This window comes from Dipodomys ordii, unplaced genomic scaffold (assembly GCF_000151885.1).
Source record: "Dipodomys ordii isolate 6190 unplaced genomic scaffold, Dord_2.0 Scaffold53, whole genome shotgun sequence".
In the NCBI taxonomy this organism is placed as follows: Eukaryota; Metazoa; Chordata; class Mammalia; order Rodentia; family Heteromyidae; genus Dipodomys; species Dipodomys ordii.
Genome location: NW_012267269.1, coordinates 6552923 through 6571540, shown reverse-complemented (window position 1 = coordinate 6571540; position 18618 = coordinate 6552923). Strand labels below are relative to the sequence as shown.

The window sequence follows — 18618 nt, the reverse complement described above, 5'->3', positions numbered from 1 at the left end:
TTTATGCTATGTGTCAAACATTCAAGCCTGGACCTAGTTACAACAGCAGGTTCGCTATTGTTTGTTTTTAAATGGAAGGCAATACATGCATGTCAGAAAAAAATAATAAATACCATACTGTCAAGTGTTAAGTTGCTTTTTTTACACTGACATGTGTTCTCCATCCTGGTGCACTTGCAATCTCAGCTACTCAGTAGAAAGGAAAATCAAGTCTTAATACCAGCCCAGGCAAAAAGTTCTACCCATGTCTATGAACAACCTGGGCAGAGCAGTTTATATTTGTAATCCCGGCTACACAGGAAGCATAGGTAGCAAGACTGAGGACCAAGGCAAGCTCCACCAAAAAGAAAGAGACCCTATCTGAAATAACCCAAAGTCAAAAAGGCTTGAGGTGTGGCCCATGTGCTAAAGTACTTACCTAGTAGGTATAAGGTCCTAAGTTCAAACCCTCATACAAAGGAAAGGAAAAGGCGAGGGTTTCCCACACTGTAAACTCAAAGAGAATCAGGAATGACAAAATACTAAATTTATTGTAAGAATAACAGGAAAGTAAAAGAAGGGCTTCTTGAAGGCCTTGTGCTTTTAACTGTCAGTGAAGGAAGTTTTCAGTAAATGGAACTAAAAGTTTCTGATGATCCTATTCCCCTGTTTTCTGCAGGATTAGTTCCCCATCCAGGTTCAACACACTCCCAGACATTAAGAAGGTAAGAGTCAAGAAAGAAGACAAAAAAGAATGAAGAAATAACCATCTTATTACTAACAAAACTAAAGTAAGATATATGTAGACATGTGAAGTTACTAAGTGCATAACTACCTATACTGTGGATAATTTATTTATCTCTGTAATCCTTCCACTAAAACAATTTTTTGAAAACTAATGGGGACCACATATGAAAGTTATTCCTGACTATTGTAACTGGCTGAAAGTTAGCAGCATTGAAATTGCAATTTTCCTCAACTTTTTAATATCCTGAGCACAGTTCTGATGAACATATTGAGGGCAGGAAGAAGAAAGCAGTGGAGGGAAGGAGGAGGAAAGAGGGAGAGGGGGAGAAAGAGAGGAAGGAAGACATGAGGAAAGGGCAGAATAAAGAGAGAGGGAGAACAGGGAGAGGGAGGAAAGAAAGGAAAGGAGGAAGAAAGAGAAAGATCTTATGTTATTTTTGGTTGTAAACAGCAATATAATACACATATTAGATTCAGAATCTCAACCCTTCATTCAGTTCAAACAATAGCTAAATAGTGTTAGCCATCCCATAATTCATTTTCTACATTCAAGGGTTTTTAACTATGCCACCAAAATCCTTTTTCCCATATCCAGACCATACTTGTGTCACTTGATTCTTATAGTATTTCTTGAGCTTGGTGAGTATCCATGGTCCTTACCCAATCTTAGCCTGTATAAGGTCAAGATCTCATGAATACCACCAACATCTCATGAGTACCACCTACTAAGTAGATGCGTGAACTTGTTTACTCTGATGAAATCTGTTATGCATTCAGGTACTTTAGCATTTCATTTATTCTTTTGTTAGTTCAAACACACTAGACAGTATTGATGTAGTTTTATCATCATCATCACTATTATTATTGTTATTCATTGGGCTTGAACTCTGAGCTTTGTCGCTCAAGTCTAGCACTTTACCACTCTGAGCCATAGCACCACTTCTGGTTTCCTGGTAGTTAACTGGAGATAAGAGTCTCATAGACTTTCCTGTTCAGGATGGCTTTGAACCATGATCCTGAGATTTCAGCCTCCTGAGTAGCTAGGATTATAAGCATGAGCCACTGGCACCTGACATAGATGTAATTTTAAGTCATAAGTTTTTAAAGTCTAGAAAAGTAAGCATTGATTAAAACTGGCTGTAATAGTAAAAGGTAAATAGCAAAATAATAAATATAACTAATAAACAGTAAAAACAAGTAACATAATAAACAGTAAACAGTTAATAAAGGAGATTCAAATCTGAGGTTCTAAACATAATAGTTCACATAGGTACAATGTAGAGTCTTAATGGTGTCAGAATTTCGGAAAGCCTAACAAAATCACATTATTTTACCCACAAGTTGTATAAACTAATTGAAACATTAAATGTTACTAAATGCATGTGCTTAATATAATTTTTATTCTTTTATGATTTGTTTCCTTTCACAACAAATTTTAAATATTAAGATTAAAACACAAAATATTTTAAAAGCATCAAATCTGGAGTGCAGAGGACCCATTAATGAGAAATAGGATAAAATTCATTAGTATAATAAGTGTTTGCTTTCATTTTAGTTTCTCAGTCAATGAATTTATGGAAAATGTAAATCATCAAAGTCCCTTAAGCCAATCAAATTCAAGTTATTTCATCAGATTCTGAAGAAAAGGTTAAGTCAGATATTCAAGGTCCATACACCTCATTGATAAGTTAGTATAAAACAAAAGTAATGTCTTAGTAATAAAGACTAAGTTAGGAAATTATATTTGTTATTCCATATTAAGCCAACTATCATAGTGAAAGGTAATGAAAACCCTGCAAAGGAATTCAAGATCAGATTGGTTCCCACTCTGCCATAATGAATAAGACTGCAGCAGAGGGGGAGCCAGTAGGTATCGAAGGATCTGTTTGAGAGGAAATGGAGACAACATACTTGTATTCAAGAGTGGTATCAAAGCAGCAGTTTTCCAGGGCATCCAAGGACTTCATCAGGAGAAGGTTCATCTGTTGGCCAGATATATCACTAGATAATGTTCAAGGGAGGGAAACAAATCAATAATCATTCAACTGTTCAAAGCTCTTAAGGTAAAATCTTCCCTGTTGATCAAGATATATCATAAACTGCTTTGTTAAGTGGCAATTCCTTTATACAACTCCTTAAAGATAATAAAAAGAAAAAAAGTTCCCTGTCGATATTCTTCTGGAAACACCAGAATTTCTTTACAAAAAAGTAAACAGTAACAGTGTATTGATGATTCACACATGCTTATTTTCTAGATAAATTGAATCAGATAATCAGATAAATTAGTCAATAATTTTGGTTTCTAAAGAATATAACCACTTATAAACCAATAACCTCTAAAACTCCTTTTAACTTTTTTCAGAATATTCAAATAAAAGATAAAAATCTAAGTCAAAATTGCAAATATTTCTAAGAATGCAAGAGTAATTTCCTATAAAATATTAACCTCTTAAGTGACAAGGTCAATAGTTATTCCAAACTTCTTCATTGTAAAGACTGTCACTTCTAATTGCATGTCTCCATCATACAGGCAATACATTCTATTCCTTTACTTATGCAGTAAAGAGGGAAAACCCACAGCCCTATCATTTTCTACCTTTATATAATAGTGTTGTTGTTTTGTAATTATCTTAGGAAGAACAAAGACCCGTTTAGCAAAATACAACTTAGGAGGCTCCATGGCTGGTTCTTTAGGCACAGAGTGACTTCCTCACTGATACCTGATCATCACTGACACTTGATCATCCAGAGGAACTGCATCTCAGCTTGCAGACTGCTGCCTCAGATCAGCCTAGGTGAAGGGCAGACCTTGGAATGTCAACTAGCCCTAGAGCACTCTAAGTAACATCTTTTCACAACTAACACTACAGCAATGCCACCCAAGATGAAGGATTATGTTTTATCATTAAAGAAATACATATGCATTCACCCAAATACACAGATATAATAGCTTTAACTCACTGTCTGATTAGAGTTGTTTTCTGGAGGGAAATACACTTAAGTATGCTAAACAAATGTTAAGGCGATCATACTTATTATGTGGGGGTTGGGCTTAGGATAATACACTCTTCTGATTGGAATTTAAATTCAGCAAGCCTTTTCAAAGGCCTTAGTGGACTGATTGTCACAATTCTCTTCTACAAAGTGATTTTTTTTCATTCTCTGGAACCAATGTACTATCCTAATTCTGGTCCAAAGTGGTCATTTGATATTATTGACTGCTCAGAGACAATAACAGACCTCTTGATTAAAAAACAAACAAACAAAGAAAGAAACTTTCCCCCAAACTGTCATTCTATGGCAACACTAATTATCTAGTAGAACCTCTATTAGTACAAGGCTGGTTTCCTCTACTGCAAAAAACTGGTAAGGTAGGAACCATGGATAATTGCATGGGCCTGAAGAAGAATGCTATCAAACAAGGAACAACAGGTAAAGTTAAACTCTGCATTTATTCTGCATTTACTCAGTCATGGAAAGAACTTCTTGATATCTTTGCCCAGAGTTTTTTTGCTGGTATAAATTCAAATTAGACACACAGGAGTACAATAGCATCCAAGAAAAAGAGACGACTGGGTTGGAGGAATCACCACAGGATTTTCTACATAGCATGATGAAATTAACATCAAATGCAAGTTTGTCAACCCTAAAATGGGCACTGTCTCATCATAAGTTAGTGATAAAAAGAGCCAGAGCCAGGATAGGATGAAATGAATTGCCTGAAATGAAACTGCCACAGCTCATTTTTAGTTGTAAAACATGTTGCTTGAAAGGATCCTGAAGAAGGAGCTTGAACACAGATGGTGAAAAGCCTGTCATTTGTAGCATAGTAACAAAGCAGCAAAAATGCACTGTGAAGTTTTGTCTGTAAAAATACCTTATGTTCAAACACACACTCTCTCTCTCTCTCTCTCTCTCTCTTTCTCTCTCTCGCTTTCTCTCTCTGAAATAGTCAATTCCTAGGCAAAGGGCAGATTTTTTTTCCATCTAGAGCCAGCCAATATGTATTAATGCTAGTGGACAGGACAAAATGAGTTTTCTGCTCATGCTCCATTTATGATTGCAGAGTCTAAGCCAATCATCCCAGTCTTCTGACAGATGTTTTCAAAAGCTGAAAATGATCATCTGAAATATGACTTTCCCAGATCAATAGCAATTCTCATAAGAGCTTCACCTATCAGTGTTTATACAAAATGATATAAATTACAAACACTAACTTTGTTAATTTTAAACTAGATTCTACATGTGATATTCTATCAGCTGGTTTCCTCACATCAACACCAGATTTTCACTTTTGAACCACTACTGTCTGGCAACCAAGGGAGTTTAAAGACATCTAACATCACAGCAGGATGCCTCCCCCTATTATCCTATTTCCTATGCAGGAAAATGGGGTTAAATTCTAAGTCACTGGCATCAAAATATTCATGACTATCAAATATTCATGTTGGATCACACTGTAATCAATCTGGATATATAGAATTCTAAGGTTTGTTATAAAATAAAGCATAAACAGTACAAAGAACTGGAAGAGATTTGTGAACAAGAAAGCTTTTCCATTTAGTGGAATTTTCCACCTGGGTCTTTTGATATTCCATTAGCTTTATTCAAGGATAAAGTCCCCTAAACAAGCAATCAAACTGAATAAAGCACACAGTATAATATGCACAGATTAAGACTCTTTACAGATTATTAAAATGTAGCCAGGGCACAGGATGAAAGTAGTATTTAAAGCTGGGTACATGCAGTTCTCTGGTGATCCAGTGATTTCCAACACCCCTCAGGCACAAGGGATGCTCCAGTCCTTTCCTCCCATTTTACAATGATATAAATTTTTTTTAAATCAGTATTTTCATTGCCTACAAATAATGAAAAAGAAGCTTTTTTTTAACTTATAGTACCATGAGATTAGATTTTTGCAGCTGCCTATAATACAAATGTACTTGAGTTTTTCCTCTTAGCAGAAAATGACTTTCAAGTAACCAATCAGCTGAATTCATTAATCCTTACAATGCATGCCATCTATATGATGCTATTTTAGACAGACTAATTCACTCATAAGGGAGAACAAAGGATCAACTTGCCCATCTCAAAAAGTTCAGTAGCCACACATTAATCAGATACGTTGTTTAGGTATGACTGTATAAGTATGCAAAATGCTTCGCTTAATGCACCAAAAAGAAAGGTAGGAATATTTTAATAAACTGTACCTGAGTTTCTCTTCACACAAGCGAGAGAGAAACATCCCCAAAGCAAGGCCCATGTGGATTTGCACGGCTTGAGATTCATCAGCACTCGGTTTCCCAGGTAACCTGGCAGTCAGCATGTTCAGGATTTCCTCAACCTTCTCTTTGCAAGAGATAATGAAAACTGGCACAAGGAGAGACAAAGCCGTGGCAGCAGCAGAACGGGCAATGGCACTAGCTGTGTTTTCACCAGAATACGATTTCTAGGACATGCCAAAGGAAGAAAACCGGGTTAGCCTTTTGTTTAAAGCATAAAGGAGGCATACCTCCCACAAAAGCACTACATAGAAATACAAGGTTTTTTTTCACATTTGTCTCCACTAAATGTGTTGGCTCCAGTTTGTTTTTACTCAATGAAACAATTTGCTAATCAAGTCACTTAACTAATTATGTCTCTTTAAATCTGAAAAAGAAAATGACAAGTTCCTTATGCCTAGAGGTCATGAATTCTTTTAATATACTGAAAGAATTTCAGGGTTTTTAAAAGCCCACATGTACACATATTGGAAAATGAACAGTGAAGGTATCTGAACTTGGACAAACATCCAAGCCATGTTATAGATGCCCAGAAAGTAAGAATGTTCAAGGAAAGACAGAAAAAAAAAATAGAAGGGAAAAAAAGTATAGTTTAGTGTAGAGAACTGGGTGTTAAGTTTAGCTCAAAGATCTACTGGCACATCTCCCAAAAATTTTGGTGGGAACACTTCCAAGTAGATGGATTATTTCCTACAGGGGGTTAATTCCTTTTAATTAAAAAGGAAGTTGAAATCCTAAAAGCCTCTGGTTACAAAGCAATAACTAGCTATTCAAAATGAAATCGAGAGCTCTATATGCTCCATCCGATATGTAATTATGGGTAAAGAAATGAGTAACGACCCTAATAAAATGACAGGATGGCTAAATTTGAAAAGCTTCTACAAGAATTCCATGTCAGCTCGACCAGACATTCTACACATTTATCTATGTGTCTCAAGTGGAAGAGAAAGCCCGTCTATCACTCCTCACTATTACTCATTTCAAAATTTCAGACATGCCATAAAGACAGAGTTGTCTGTGACAATCAAAGCAACTAAAATGTGTTTTTAATTCTCTGCTGACTCCTTTTCTAAGCTCTCTTAAAGGATAAAAATCAGACATGCACTAAGTTACATTCTTAAGTTAATATAGCACTTTCAAATGGCAATGTTACTGAAAATGACTCAGCTGCTACAGCACAGGAAATAAAGGAAGTGACTTTTGAAGCAGAGCTTTGAAAAGCACAATCACATAAAAATCACAAAGGTAAGAGGCAACACAAGCTAGCTAGTAAAGAGGTTTCCTTATTGGTTCATAAGAACTAAGCCAGATTGTTAGGAATCTCACACAATGTCCTGTTCCAGTGAAAGTCTGAGTCAGATAGTTACTGCAAAAGACTCCATAAAGTTCTAAACAAGTTGAGCAAATCAGCATGAAGAAATTATTTCTTTGAGCAAAATCTACTTTTCAGTTCAATTCTATATTATCGGAGAAGTCATTCTTTTATCTTGAACTATAAATAAAAATATAGCACCAGATCCAAAGTCCCAGATGAATACATACCCGGTCCTCCCATGTGCAAGAGGTCAGAGGCACACACGATGTACAGAGAGGACCATAGGCGTTGGATTTCAGTCTAAATTTGTGATCTTAGCAACAGTTCAGGATCTGGGCAATATTTTTATTCAAATCAACTCTAATCCTCGGCCACTCAGCTGACTGTCTCATGATTACTATAATTCCTTCAGCAATGATACCAATAAGGTAGAACCAAAGTAATTCTACGCAGATGCAGAAAGAAAGCATACCCTACCTCTAATAGATGGAAAATTAAACAAAGGAGTATGTTTTCATGGTGCTCCAAGTATCAGAATATAGCATCAGGATGGAAAATCATTGTGGGTAGCAGGTCCATTTTTTTGTTCTTTTTTTTTTTTGGTATGGCCAGTGACAACATTGTTTTGTATTCACAGAGTATTTCACTATTTTAAAACAGTTCTTTTTAACATAGTTGAAATAAACTGGTCCTCACAATCTTTCAGAAAGTCAGCAAATCATTATTTATTACTTTCATTTGATTAGTACAGAAAACAAAAATAAAGGTTGCGAAGTCAACATCTATAAAACAAGTAAAGAAAAAAATCTGGAGTTCAGATCATTACATATAAATAAGGACAAAAAGATCCAAAGAAATCCCAAAATAAAACATAACTAAAAACCCTAAATCTCTCACAATTCAGACAATATATATCCTACTGTAACAGTAGTTCTTGGCTCTGACTACACATCAGAGAAGTCTAGAGAGCTTTCAACATGCTGGTGATGGCATATCTCAGAGCAGTTAAATTGGAGATGGAACTACAAATCAGTTTTTTTCTATACCTACATTGTCTAGTCACCATTCACACACATGCACACATACACTGAAAGTTCCCAGTAACAACCAAAGTTGAGAATCATACTATATTACCACATTATGGATGATACATGACAGTAGTTGATGTCGAAGAATCAACTCTTGGCTTTTCTTATTATTATTTATATTTTTTTTATTTCTCACACTTACATGATAAAAGCAGGAGAAAAGTTGTCCTTTGGGTTGGTAATGGCTATCCACAATGACCAGGAGAGTATCAAGGACCATGGAAATCCATTCCCTCATTGGAAGAAAATTAGGTTGAACCTACAGATGAAGAATAATGTGAAATGATAATGGGGCAGAGGGGAGAAACACATCTAAGCATTTTGGCATCCAAGGTATAATCCCCTTCTGTATAAAATAATGCAATGTTATTACTCAAAAGTAAACTTCACCTGCTTGGACTACATGAGGTGAACAGATGTTTGACAAATAGATATCTTTACCTATGTCCCAATATGATTTATCTTTAATACAAAATACAGCAGAAGTGGGAAAATAGAATCTACAAAACAACACACCTACAGCCCTTCAAAACTCCCCTCTGTTCAATGATTCATGGTAAAAATAATGTGGTAGGGGGGAAAAAAACTGATGTAAGACTTCTCAATTTGATTAGTTATCATTTCACAAAGAAGACAATCAACTTACAATGGTTTTATGAACACTTTTAGCATTTCTTCTTAATATTACCAGATAGGTGTCATTCAAAAGTCATGATGACCTTCACTTGAGAAATTGTAAGAAAACTCCATTCACTTAAAAGAAATCCTTGGTTATGAAAAATCATTCATGACCACTGATGTCATGAGCATTTATTAATTCACATGGCAATATCAGGTGATACCAACTACGAAGGTCAATCCAGTGGTGGGTATCTCCTTTGGAAAAATTTCTTGAATCAAATAAGGCCTTCATCTTAATATTTAATTATTAGTCATATATAGACTTGAGTGAAGTTTGAAAAGTTCAACTTCAATCAAATAATGACATCTTAAATAAAGATGTCATCAAAGTCAAGTCATCAAAAATAAAAGCAAAGCCCATCTCTGTGCTGCATGGCTTCATGAAAGTGGGGATGGGCAAAGAGCAAGAGAGCCCAGACTTTAAACTCTGAGCTAGACCCCCTCCCCTCAGCTCTGTTATTCTAGGACAAATTAACTGTACAACTGCTAGTTCAGCATAATTAACACCAAAGAAATAAGAGCACTGCAAAATAAAAAGGGCCTTAACTTTTTAGGTTGTAGTTCTATTTATTATGTGGTTTCTACTAAAATATTCTATAAAGGAAATACTTCCTCTGTAAAAAATTTTTCACCTTTCTCATTATTAATATTCTGGGTTCCAAAGTAAGCATTCACATATGAAGTAATTATACTTTTACCATTCTTATAATATCCCTATGCGCCCTCCCCTTCTCTATATGTAAAGTACATTTATAGCTCTTGCCACACATTTGCCTATTGTTTTCTACTAATAGGGTCCTCTGGAAAATTCTCTCTACTAAACTATTTAGCAACTTTTTACATGTACAATGAGGCAACCTATCCTGTCTTACCCCAGGGTGGTCACAAAACACTGGGTGTCTAAATTACAATAAACTGGTGCAAGGATAGTAAGTGACAAGAGTTAAAATCTACCCCAGTGAGGTTGGTCTGCTGAGTATTTTCTTAATACCTACAGTCTGGACTTCTTAAAATTGAGTTTGTGTTACCCCCCAAACCCAGCTTTGTCTTCAACTCCATAGGCTTCCAGATCCTTTTTTTTTTTTTATTAAAAAAAATGAGTCAGAGTTGATTTCTTTGCAACCAGAAGATACTATGAAAAGAGAATACAAATGGCCTATTTGTATAGACAGGCTGAATAACACTGAATAAAGTCTCACTTCCACAGCAAAAAAACAATGAAGTGACTCAGATGCTAACAATGGTTACTATTATTGAGAGCTTCGTATTTACCAGCTGTTGTGCCTTACATGTAGTAATTCATTTTAAAGATTAAATGAATTACTACATGTAAAGCACAGCGGCTAGTTAGGATTTTACAGATGGGAAAACAGGCTCTGAAAGGGATTACTAGAAAGAGGCCACAGAGCTAATAAGTTGAAGTAATAAGAACTAAATGAAGGACTCTTCTATTCCAAAGCCTATGGTTTTAACCACTTGGCTATATTGTCTCCAGCTAATGATAGCTACCACATAATGGAGATTAAAACAAGAACAAATCCATGCCTTTTTATTTTGACAGATATGAATTATCTGAGAAAGTACATTGGAAATGAACATTGGCCAGCTTTCCACATGTTTAATTAAGAAATAAATGCCTTGCAAAAATGAATAGGCACTTTATCATTGACATCTACAATTAAAATGCAAAGTACATTTTTTTCAATTTGTAAACCCTGCTTATTTATCATTTTTTGACAGCATTGTTCACTTTCAGTAAGCCTTGTTAACCTCCTAAGATTAGTTACCACTGATGTAATCACAAAAAGACAACCCCTGTTGCATAAAATTGGCACCTTCAAATGGAAATGACCACTTAACTGTGATAGAGAAAGCAAAACAGAAAAGCAGCAAACAAAAGTCAGGGAGATGGTGGGGCTCACAGTGTAGAGGCTCATCAAGTAGCATAACTTAGTGCTGCAATCACTGCATTGAATCTTGTATGCAAATCTTCAGGCAGGCCCCTTAAAGACAGGCTTAAAAGAGACATAATCAAAGCCCACCTGCCTTAAAATACCCTAACTCACCTCCAGGAATCCATCAGAATCTGAGGAGAGGCTGGTTTCATGTTTGGATGCAACAACAGCAAGGCTGCTTAAAGCCAGCAGGGCATTGCCTTTGACTACAGGACTCTCTCTGTTTTAAAAGAAAAGATTCCAAGAGAGGACTTAGGAACATTAGTCAAGAAGGGAAAAGGTCATGGGAGCGCAAATGAGATTAAAAAATTTTAAAAAGCACGTATTTCTGCATTTTCCTTCATTTATATTCCTCATAAATACAGATCTGTTTGCTCCCTCATGTCAATTTCTCTCCTGATACTAGTGACAATTTGTGTGTGTGTGTGTGTGTGTATGTGTGTGTGTGTGTGTGTGTGTGTGCGCGCGCTACAGGATTTGAATGCAGGGGCTGAGCACTGTCCCTTAGCTTTTTCACTTAAGGCTGGAGCTCTACAAGTTGGATCACATCTCCTCCACTTATGACTTGAGTTTATGTCTTACAAATCTCATAGATTTTGCTGTTCCGGCTAGCTTCATATCTGGATTCTTAGATCTCAACTTCCAGAGTAGCTAGGATTACAGTCATAAGTCCTAGTGCCCACCTAAAACTAAATATTTTTTATCTAACACAGGTTGAGCAATGATGCTCAAAAAGTTTCAGATTTTGAAGCATCTTGGATTTCAGATATTTAGAGTAGGGAATCTTAACTGGTAAAGTCTATGCAAATATTCCAAAAATTGTAAGGCATCAAAGTCTCAAATACTTCTAGCCTCAAGCATTGTGGGTTAGGAGTATTTAACTTGTATCTTGTTTTCTTTTTTCTTTTTTTTCAGCAGGCCTTATACTTGCTAGATAGGTACTCCACCACTGTAGCCATGCCCTCAGACATCGTTTGCTTTAGTAATTTTTGCAACTGGCCTTGTACCATGATGCCTCCGGCTATGCCTCCTTGGTTGCTAAAGTTGAATTCATTAAGACCATCCCTGTTTTGTTTTTTGAGATAGGATTTCCCTAACTTTTCAACTGCACAGACCTCAAGCCTTGATATTCTCAAGTCTTCTTCCTTATAACTGAAATATTCTGATGCCTTTCCTAAACAAAATGGCCATTAATTAAGGTTAGGAAATTTAGAGATTAAAAAATAGTGATTTGTAAATTAGATCTTCATTTTTAGTACCATGCAGAAAACACTTACGTGGTCATGTGAAATTGTATATCACATCTTACTAAAAAAGATTACTACATAAGATGATGAAAATACTATCTTTTAAAACCTGAAATTCTGAAAAAGTTTAGTCCCAGTTTTTAATTCATTCATTCATTCATTCAATCAATCATTCCAGTATTGGAGCTTGAACTTGGCTTCCTACTCTTGCTCAGGCTTTTTGCTCCTGATGTTCTACCACTTGAGCCACAGCTCCACTTCTGGCTTTTACTGGTTATTTGGAGCTAAGTCTCTCAGATTTTTCTGTTTATGGTGACTCTAAATCTTGATCCTCAGATCTTAGCCTCCTAAATAGCTAAGATTATATGTATAAACCCCAGCCAGCTTCAGTTTTAAAACTGTGCTTCAAGTTATTTTATTTCAAAAGTTCCACTGGTCTTGATACAGCCGAACATGAATTATTTAAAAAGGGACAAATGTGTACTTAAAGCCATTGGTAATTAGATCTTTGACTGCAGGTTCAACATTTGGACATTAATCTTTAAATGGGTCTAAAAACATTCACAAAGGTACCTTGATTACATTTCATTCTCTACATGCCCAGAATTGTACTTTATGAAAGAAAGCACTAGGTATACTCAGTGAAACAAACTTGCAGAGAAGCTGGCCAGTGAAATCTATAACTGTTTCAATCAAACTCATTCTGTTTACTCAAATAACTATCTCCTGCCAGTCAAACAGCAGTGACTAATTTGCATAATAACATATCAGCATTGCTACAGTATTTATCTAGGCAACACCACTGACATTTTAATTAAATTGTCCTTTGAAACAACCCTATGTCATTAACCTAATTAGAAAGCCCAAGGAAGGATGAGTTTCAATGGTACTTTTCTTAGGGACAAAGTATTATGTTACATATTAACAAAATGACCCAATCATTTGGGGATTTTTGGCCTTAAGTTCATATCTACTTAATGAATAACAATGAAAACAAATTTCCATCAATCATCAGGTCTATCTGTGTTCCAATTCTCCCTTAGCTCTAACCCAAATGCTTGAAAAGCACTCTCAAATGAACAAATCAGTTGAACCCTTGACTGGTGTTTTGCATCCTGCATTTAACTATAAACAAAACAAGCTCTTTCCTGGCCCAAGCCAGTGGCAGTCAAAGACCAAGGTAGAAAGCTAAACTGTTAGATGACAATGTTTGAGATCTTTGCCTGGCTGGAGGAAGATAATGGGAAGAAGCTAAAAGAAGCAGCAGTGAATTTTTTCCTGTGCTCTAAAATCTACCTCAGCCTCTGGACCTTGTATATTTCCTATTCACTTTCTTCATGCCTAGTACTATTTTGCTCTAATAAAATAAAGCCTGAAAAAAATGACTGAAATTCTTGATAAAAAAGAGAGTAAATATCATAAGAACATGAATTAGTTATACTCTATACTACTCAGAATTTGAACCCACTCTCCTTAGGTAATTAATTATAAAGTAATGCTTTTCAAATCTGAAGATGAAAGTCTTGTTGAAATAAAATTTCAAATGGGAAGTGCAAAAACTACTCCAAAGGCAAGATTATGGTTTAATAGAAAGCTGCTAGTTTTATCAACCTCAAGTATTTGGCTACAATTGTTAGAGCACTGTTTTTACCAGGATATATGTAGACTATATAACAGGCAGTCACCACCAGCAACACATCTCTGAGTTCCCTCGGTCTGTATGTAATTCACCAGACTGGAAAAGCAGGTTGTATGTTTTCTTTCCATTTTGTCAACAGATATAGTCTACAGATGGCCAATGCTCCTCACAGAAATGAGAGCAGATGAGGATCCCCAGTTCTCATTTTCTTTATTCAGAAGACCTGAGGACAGGAGGCTACTATGTGTGAGATCAGATATCCCAGTGAAGTCCCTGCTTAAGATATAGTACTGGTAGAAAGCTATCTCAAAGATAGAGCAGGTTTTTATATTCTCATTTGATTTCATGTTAACCTATTTGGGTTTGTTTTGTGATTTGTTTTTGCTTTTCCCAAATTTTAACTCCAGAAGGCCCTAAGATAAGCTAGATTGCAGTTAAGTATTTCCACGTGATACAGCCTCTCAGCACACAAGAGACCCACTAAGTCCAAGTGTGCCTATGTTACTTGGAGGCTGAGAAGGAACAAGGTCAAGGTAATGGTGGAAGAAAAAAATAAAAATAACTGGCATGTAACTTACTGCCAGGAACAATTAGTCAACTTGTTAACAAAGGAGCCTGAAGAGATTTTTTTGAGTAACTTCATTAGGGTATAATTTTCTTAGTGAACACTGGCTTAAAGTAAATAAAAAACCTCAAGGCGGTAACATTCAAGTAATGCTTGCTAAAAGGGCACAAGGCTGACTGACATTGCCTTTTTACTGGGTCTTTGCATTAGTGTTTATTATACCCTGGACACAACAGCACCCAGAAAATGAAGGGAAGGACTACTTGATTTGTTTGCCACTTTGCAGTTGAAATTAAAAATCTATTTGTTGATCTCACATAACTCACTCATTCTGAATAATTTATTTACTTCTTCCTCTTTGATCCTTTACATTGAAGCCAAAGAACAAAGCATTTTGTTTAACTTTGGCAACTAGATACAAAGCTAGAAGTAGCTACTCGGAAAGCTAAGATTTGAGGATCGCCATTCAACACCAGCCTGGGCAGAAAAGTCAGTGAGACTCTTATCTCCATTTAACCACTTAGAAAACCAAAAATGGAACTGTGGCTCTAAGTAGTAGAGTGCTAGCCCTGAGCACAAAAGCTCAGGGATAGTGGCAAGGACCTGAGTTCAGCCCCACTAATGACAAAAAAAAAGTATTAAATGTCAAACAAAACAAAACAAACAAACAAAAAGAGAAAACAGCTGGTCACTAGTGGCTCAGGTCTCAATCCTAGCTATTCAAGAGGCTGAGATCTGAGGACTGTGGTTCTAATCATGCCTGGATGGGAAAGTCCTTAAGACTCTTATCTCTGGAAATAAAGCTGTGACTCAAGAGCTACAGCACTAGCCTAAGAGCACAAAAGCTCAGAGACAGCACCCAGGCCCTGACTTCAAGATTCACAAAAAAACAAATGAACAAACAAAATGTAACAAGAAAGTACTTTCAGTCCTTAAAGTTATGAAACTATATGTACGCTATATTATTTAATATATAACCAAACTATATATTATTATATATTATAGCACACACACACACATATATCTTCCAGGAAATAAGTTGAATAAAAAAACGGAGAAACAATAAATGACTTACTTTGCAGCAGTCTTGGTAATCTCATCAGTCAACATGTCTCTGACCCTGAAATAAAGATGGAAAATAGACGCAAGTTTATGTGAGAGCAAGAACTCAATCTTTTTCTCTTATACACCAGTTAATAAGAACCATTAGCAATGACTCCCACCCTTAAAACTATATGGATAACCTTCCTGCAGGGAGAAAGAATTGCAGCAGATTTTACTTCAAAGACAGTTTTATCTTCCTTTACATTGGGTCACTGATGGGAAGGGGTGAATGCAACTGAGGAGAGATGTACAGGAAAACCTGAGACAGAGTCATTGCAAGTGTCTGTGCAAGTATCCTTTAGTCTACTCTCCTCTATGGGCTAAATGTTATCTACCCTCCAAATCTCTATGTTGAAATCTGAACCCCTAATGTCGTGGCATTAGGAGGTGAGGCCCTTTTATTAATGGGATTAATGCCCTTATGAGAATGGACAAAAAAGAGCTTGCTTCCTCTCCAACCTAAGGATATAATGGGAAGATAGCCATCTATAAATCAGGACCTAGAACCCTCACTACACACCAGCCTTCTAAGTATTGATTCCCAGATTCTAGAACTATGAGTAATAAGGTTGGTGTTTTAAAGCTATGAAGTCTATAGTGTTTCTGTTATGGCAGTTCACATTGACTATGACGTTTCCTATATTTCTTTTGCACAAAGGCTCATTAAAATACCAATTTTCTATTTCTAAATTCTATGTATGGAATAGTCACTGCATGTGTACATAAAATACAATTTCAAACTTCAGATATCCAATCTTGTGAAAGCCAAAAGAAGAAAATTATAGTGGTGCATTGAAAAGCAGGAACTTGACAGGTGCTGGTTGCTCTGACTACTCGAGAGGCTGATATCTGAGAATCACAGTTCAAAGCAGCCCATGCAGGAAAGTCCATGAAATGCTTCAGTTAACCACCAGAAGACAGGAAGTGACATTGTGGCTCAAAATGGTAGAACATTGCCCTTAGGAAAAAAGAGCTTGGGAATAGAGCCTAGGCTCTGAGTTCGAGCTCCATGGCTGACAAAATAAAAAAGAAAGAAAGAAAGAAATGCAGGAACCTATCAAAATGTTCATAGAGAAAAAAATACATCTGTTCCCATTAAATAGCATTAATATAAAGTGAAAAGCAATCACTAGCTTCCACATTTTAAATTGTTCCACATTTTAAATGGTTTACAATTTATGTTTAAATGTAATTTTTTTTTAATTTTTTGAAGTAACTGAGTAAGAGAGAACACATAAAGGATCAAATGAAATTTGAATTTTATAAATCTGAAGATTTTCAAAGTTATAATTTTTTATATTTGTTACATTTACACAGAAATGTTTGCATTTAACATATAGCAAAATCTTAGCACCTTGTAAATGAGTTCTTTTGGGCATTGTCTCAGAGTTTTATGCTCAAGGCTAGTGTTTTACGATTTGAGCTGCAGCTTCATTTCTCACTTTTTTGGTAGTTAGCTGGGGATAAATGTCACACTGCCTTTCCTGCCCAGGTTGCTTGGAACTGCAATCCTGAGATCTCAGCCTCATGAGTAGCTAAGATTACAGGCATGAGCCACACAGGCACTTGGCTGAATGAGTTATTCTTAAGAGCAAAAAATTTTTTTTCAGATCATAATTGTGGGAAAAAAAATCACTTGTCAATAAATTTCTCTAAAATGTATTGCCCATGTCTGGAGTTGTGGCTCAAGTGGTAGAGTGCTTATTTAACAAGTGTGTGACTCTGGTTCAATCCCCAAAATAAATCAATTTCTGCCTTCTTGAAGAGAAAGTGGTATATCCAATGCAATCTTTTGTTATAAAATGATGACTCATCTTAAATTTTTAAGACAAAAACTTCTTTGTGTGTACCAGAGCTCTCTCCCTACTCCCTTCTAGCTTTCTGGACCACCCATTTTCCCTTTCCCCATTTTCATTATTCTCCCTACCACACTGTTTGGTATTGTGGTGCTTGTAATCACATCTTGGGCCTTGGGCCTGTTAGGCAAAAGCTCTACCAGTAGAGTAGAAGCTCTATCCAGGCTATCTCCTTAGCAAATGAAAATACGGTAACATCCTAGACTACCTTCCTCTCATACCCTTCATTTAAATTAATAATTTAGACTTATAGAATTAAAGAACAATGGAAACTGCCTTCAAAATAGATTCAAATTTTTACTTACTTTGTAGTACTTCTACGGCTAACACCTGACTAAATTTCTGGCTTTTTTGTTATCTGAATTATTGCAGTGGACTCCTGATCATTTTTCCCAGCATATATCTCACTATATCACCTAGAGGGATCCTTCCAAATTATGAATCACATCTTCTAGTTCAAATCCTCCAATATTTCTCCATCTCATAAAATTTTCTTCAGGTATACAAAGACTCCTTGTAATCCATCTCTTGAATTTCTCTGCTCTTACATCCTATTACTTCCTCCTTTGCTCTCTTCAAGTCACACTGGCTCACTCTGCAGATTATATACCCCAGGCCTTGAAATATGCTATTCCCCCTCTTCCAACATTCTCACCAGGCATCAACATAGCTCACACTATCACTTCCTTCAGGCTTCATCAAGGGCCATATGAAAGATACTAACCTAGAACTTCCATAGAAAACAGTTTAAGTTGCTCTTTACCTCATTCTGACCCTAATCAATCTCCTCTCCATTTATCCTATTTCCCTTCCCCTCCCCAAATTAGAAAAATGTATATACAATATTCAGGATACCAAAATCAAATGCAGTGACAACAGGTGTTATATCATGGGAGAAGAACATACAATAGAAACCAAAAAATCACATAGTACATTATAAGTACACTAAAAAGAACAAGAAAGATAAAATCTCTTGTGTCCCTATCTTGAGGTTCATTTCATTTAGCATCAGCTTATATGGTCTATGTACATAGCTTTTGACCTCTTTCACTTGTCCTAGACATTTACTAGTTATTGCAGATAAGGGAAACCATGGGACCTATGTTTCTTTGGGCCTGGCTTACTTCACTTAATATAATTTTTTCCAAGTCTTTCCATTT

At 36.0% G+C, this 18618-nt stretch overlaps 1 protein-coding gene across 2 annotated transcripts in view; it reads right to left on the bottom strand.

The window, feature by feature from the left end:
* Focad (focadhesin) overlaps window positions 1–18618 on the bottom strand; it is a 274302-nt gene that overhangs the window by 47256 nt on the left and 208428 nt on the right. For both annotated transcript variants that reach the window (XM_013020828.1, XM_013020829.1), the window contains 5 exons: window positions 15574–15618; window positions 11159–11267; window positions 8554–8670; window positions 5937–6175; window positions 2638–2727 (listed from right to left, as the gene is read on the bottom strand). In XM_013020828.1, coding sequence (XP_012876282.1) covers window positions 2638–2727; window positions 5937–6175; window positions 8554–8670; window positions 11159–11267; window positions 15574–15618 — 600 coding nt within the window. The remainder of the gene's footprint in view (window positions 1–2637; window positions 2728–5936; window positions 6176–8553; window positions 8671–11158; window positions 11268–15573; window positions 15619–18618) is intronic.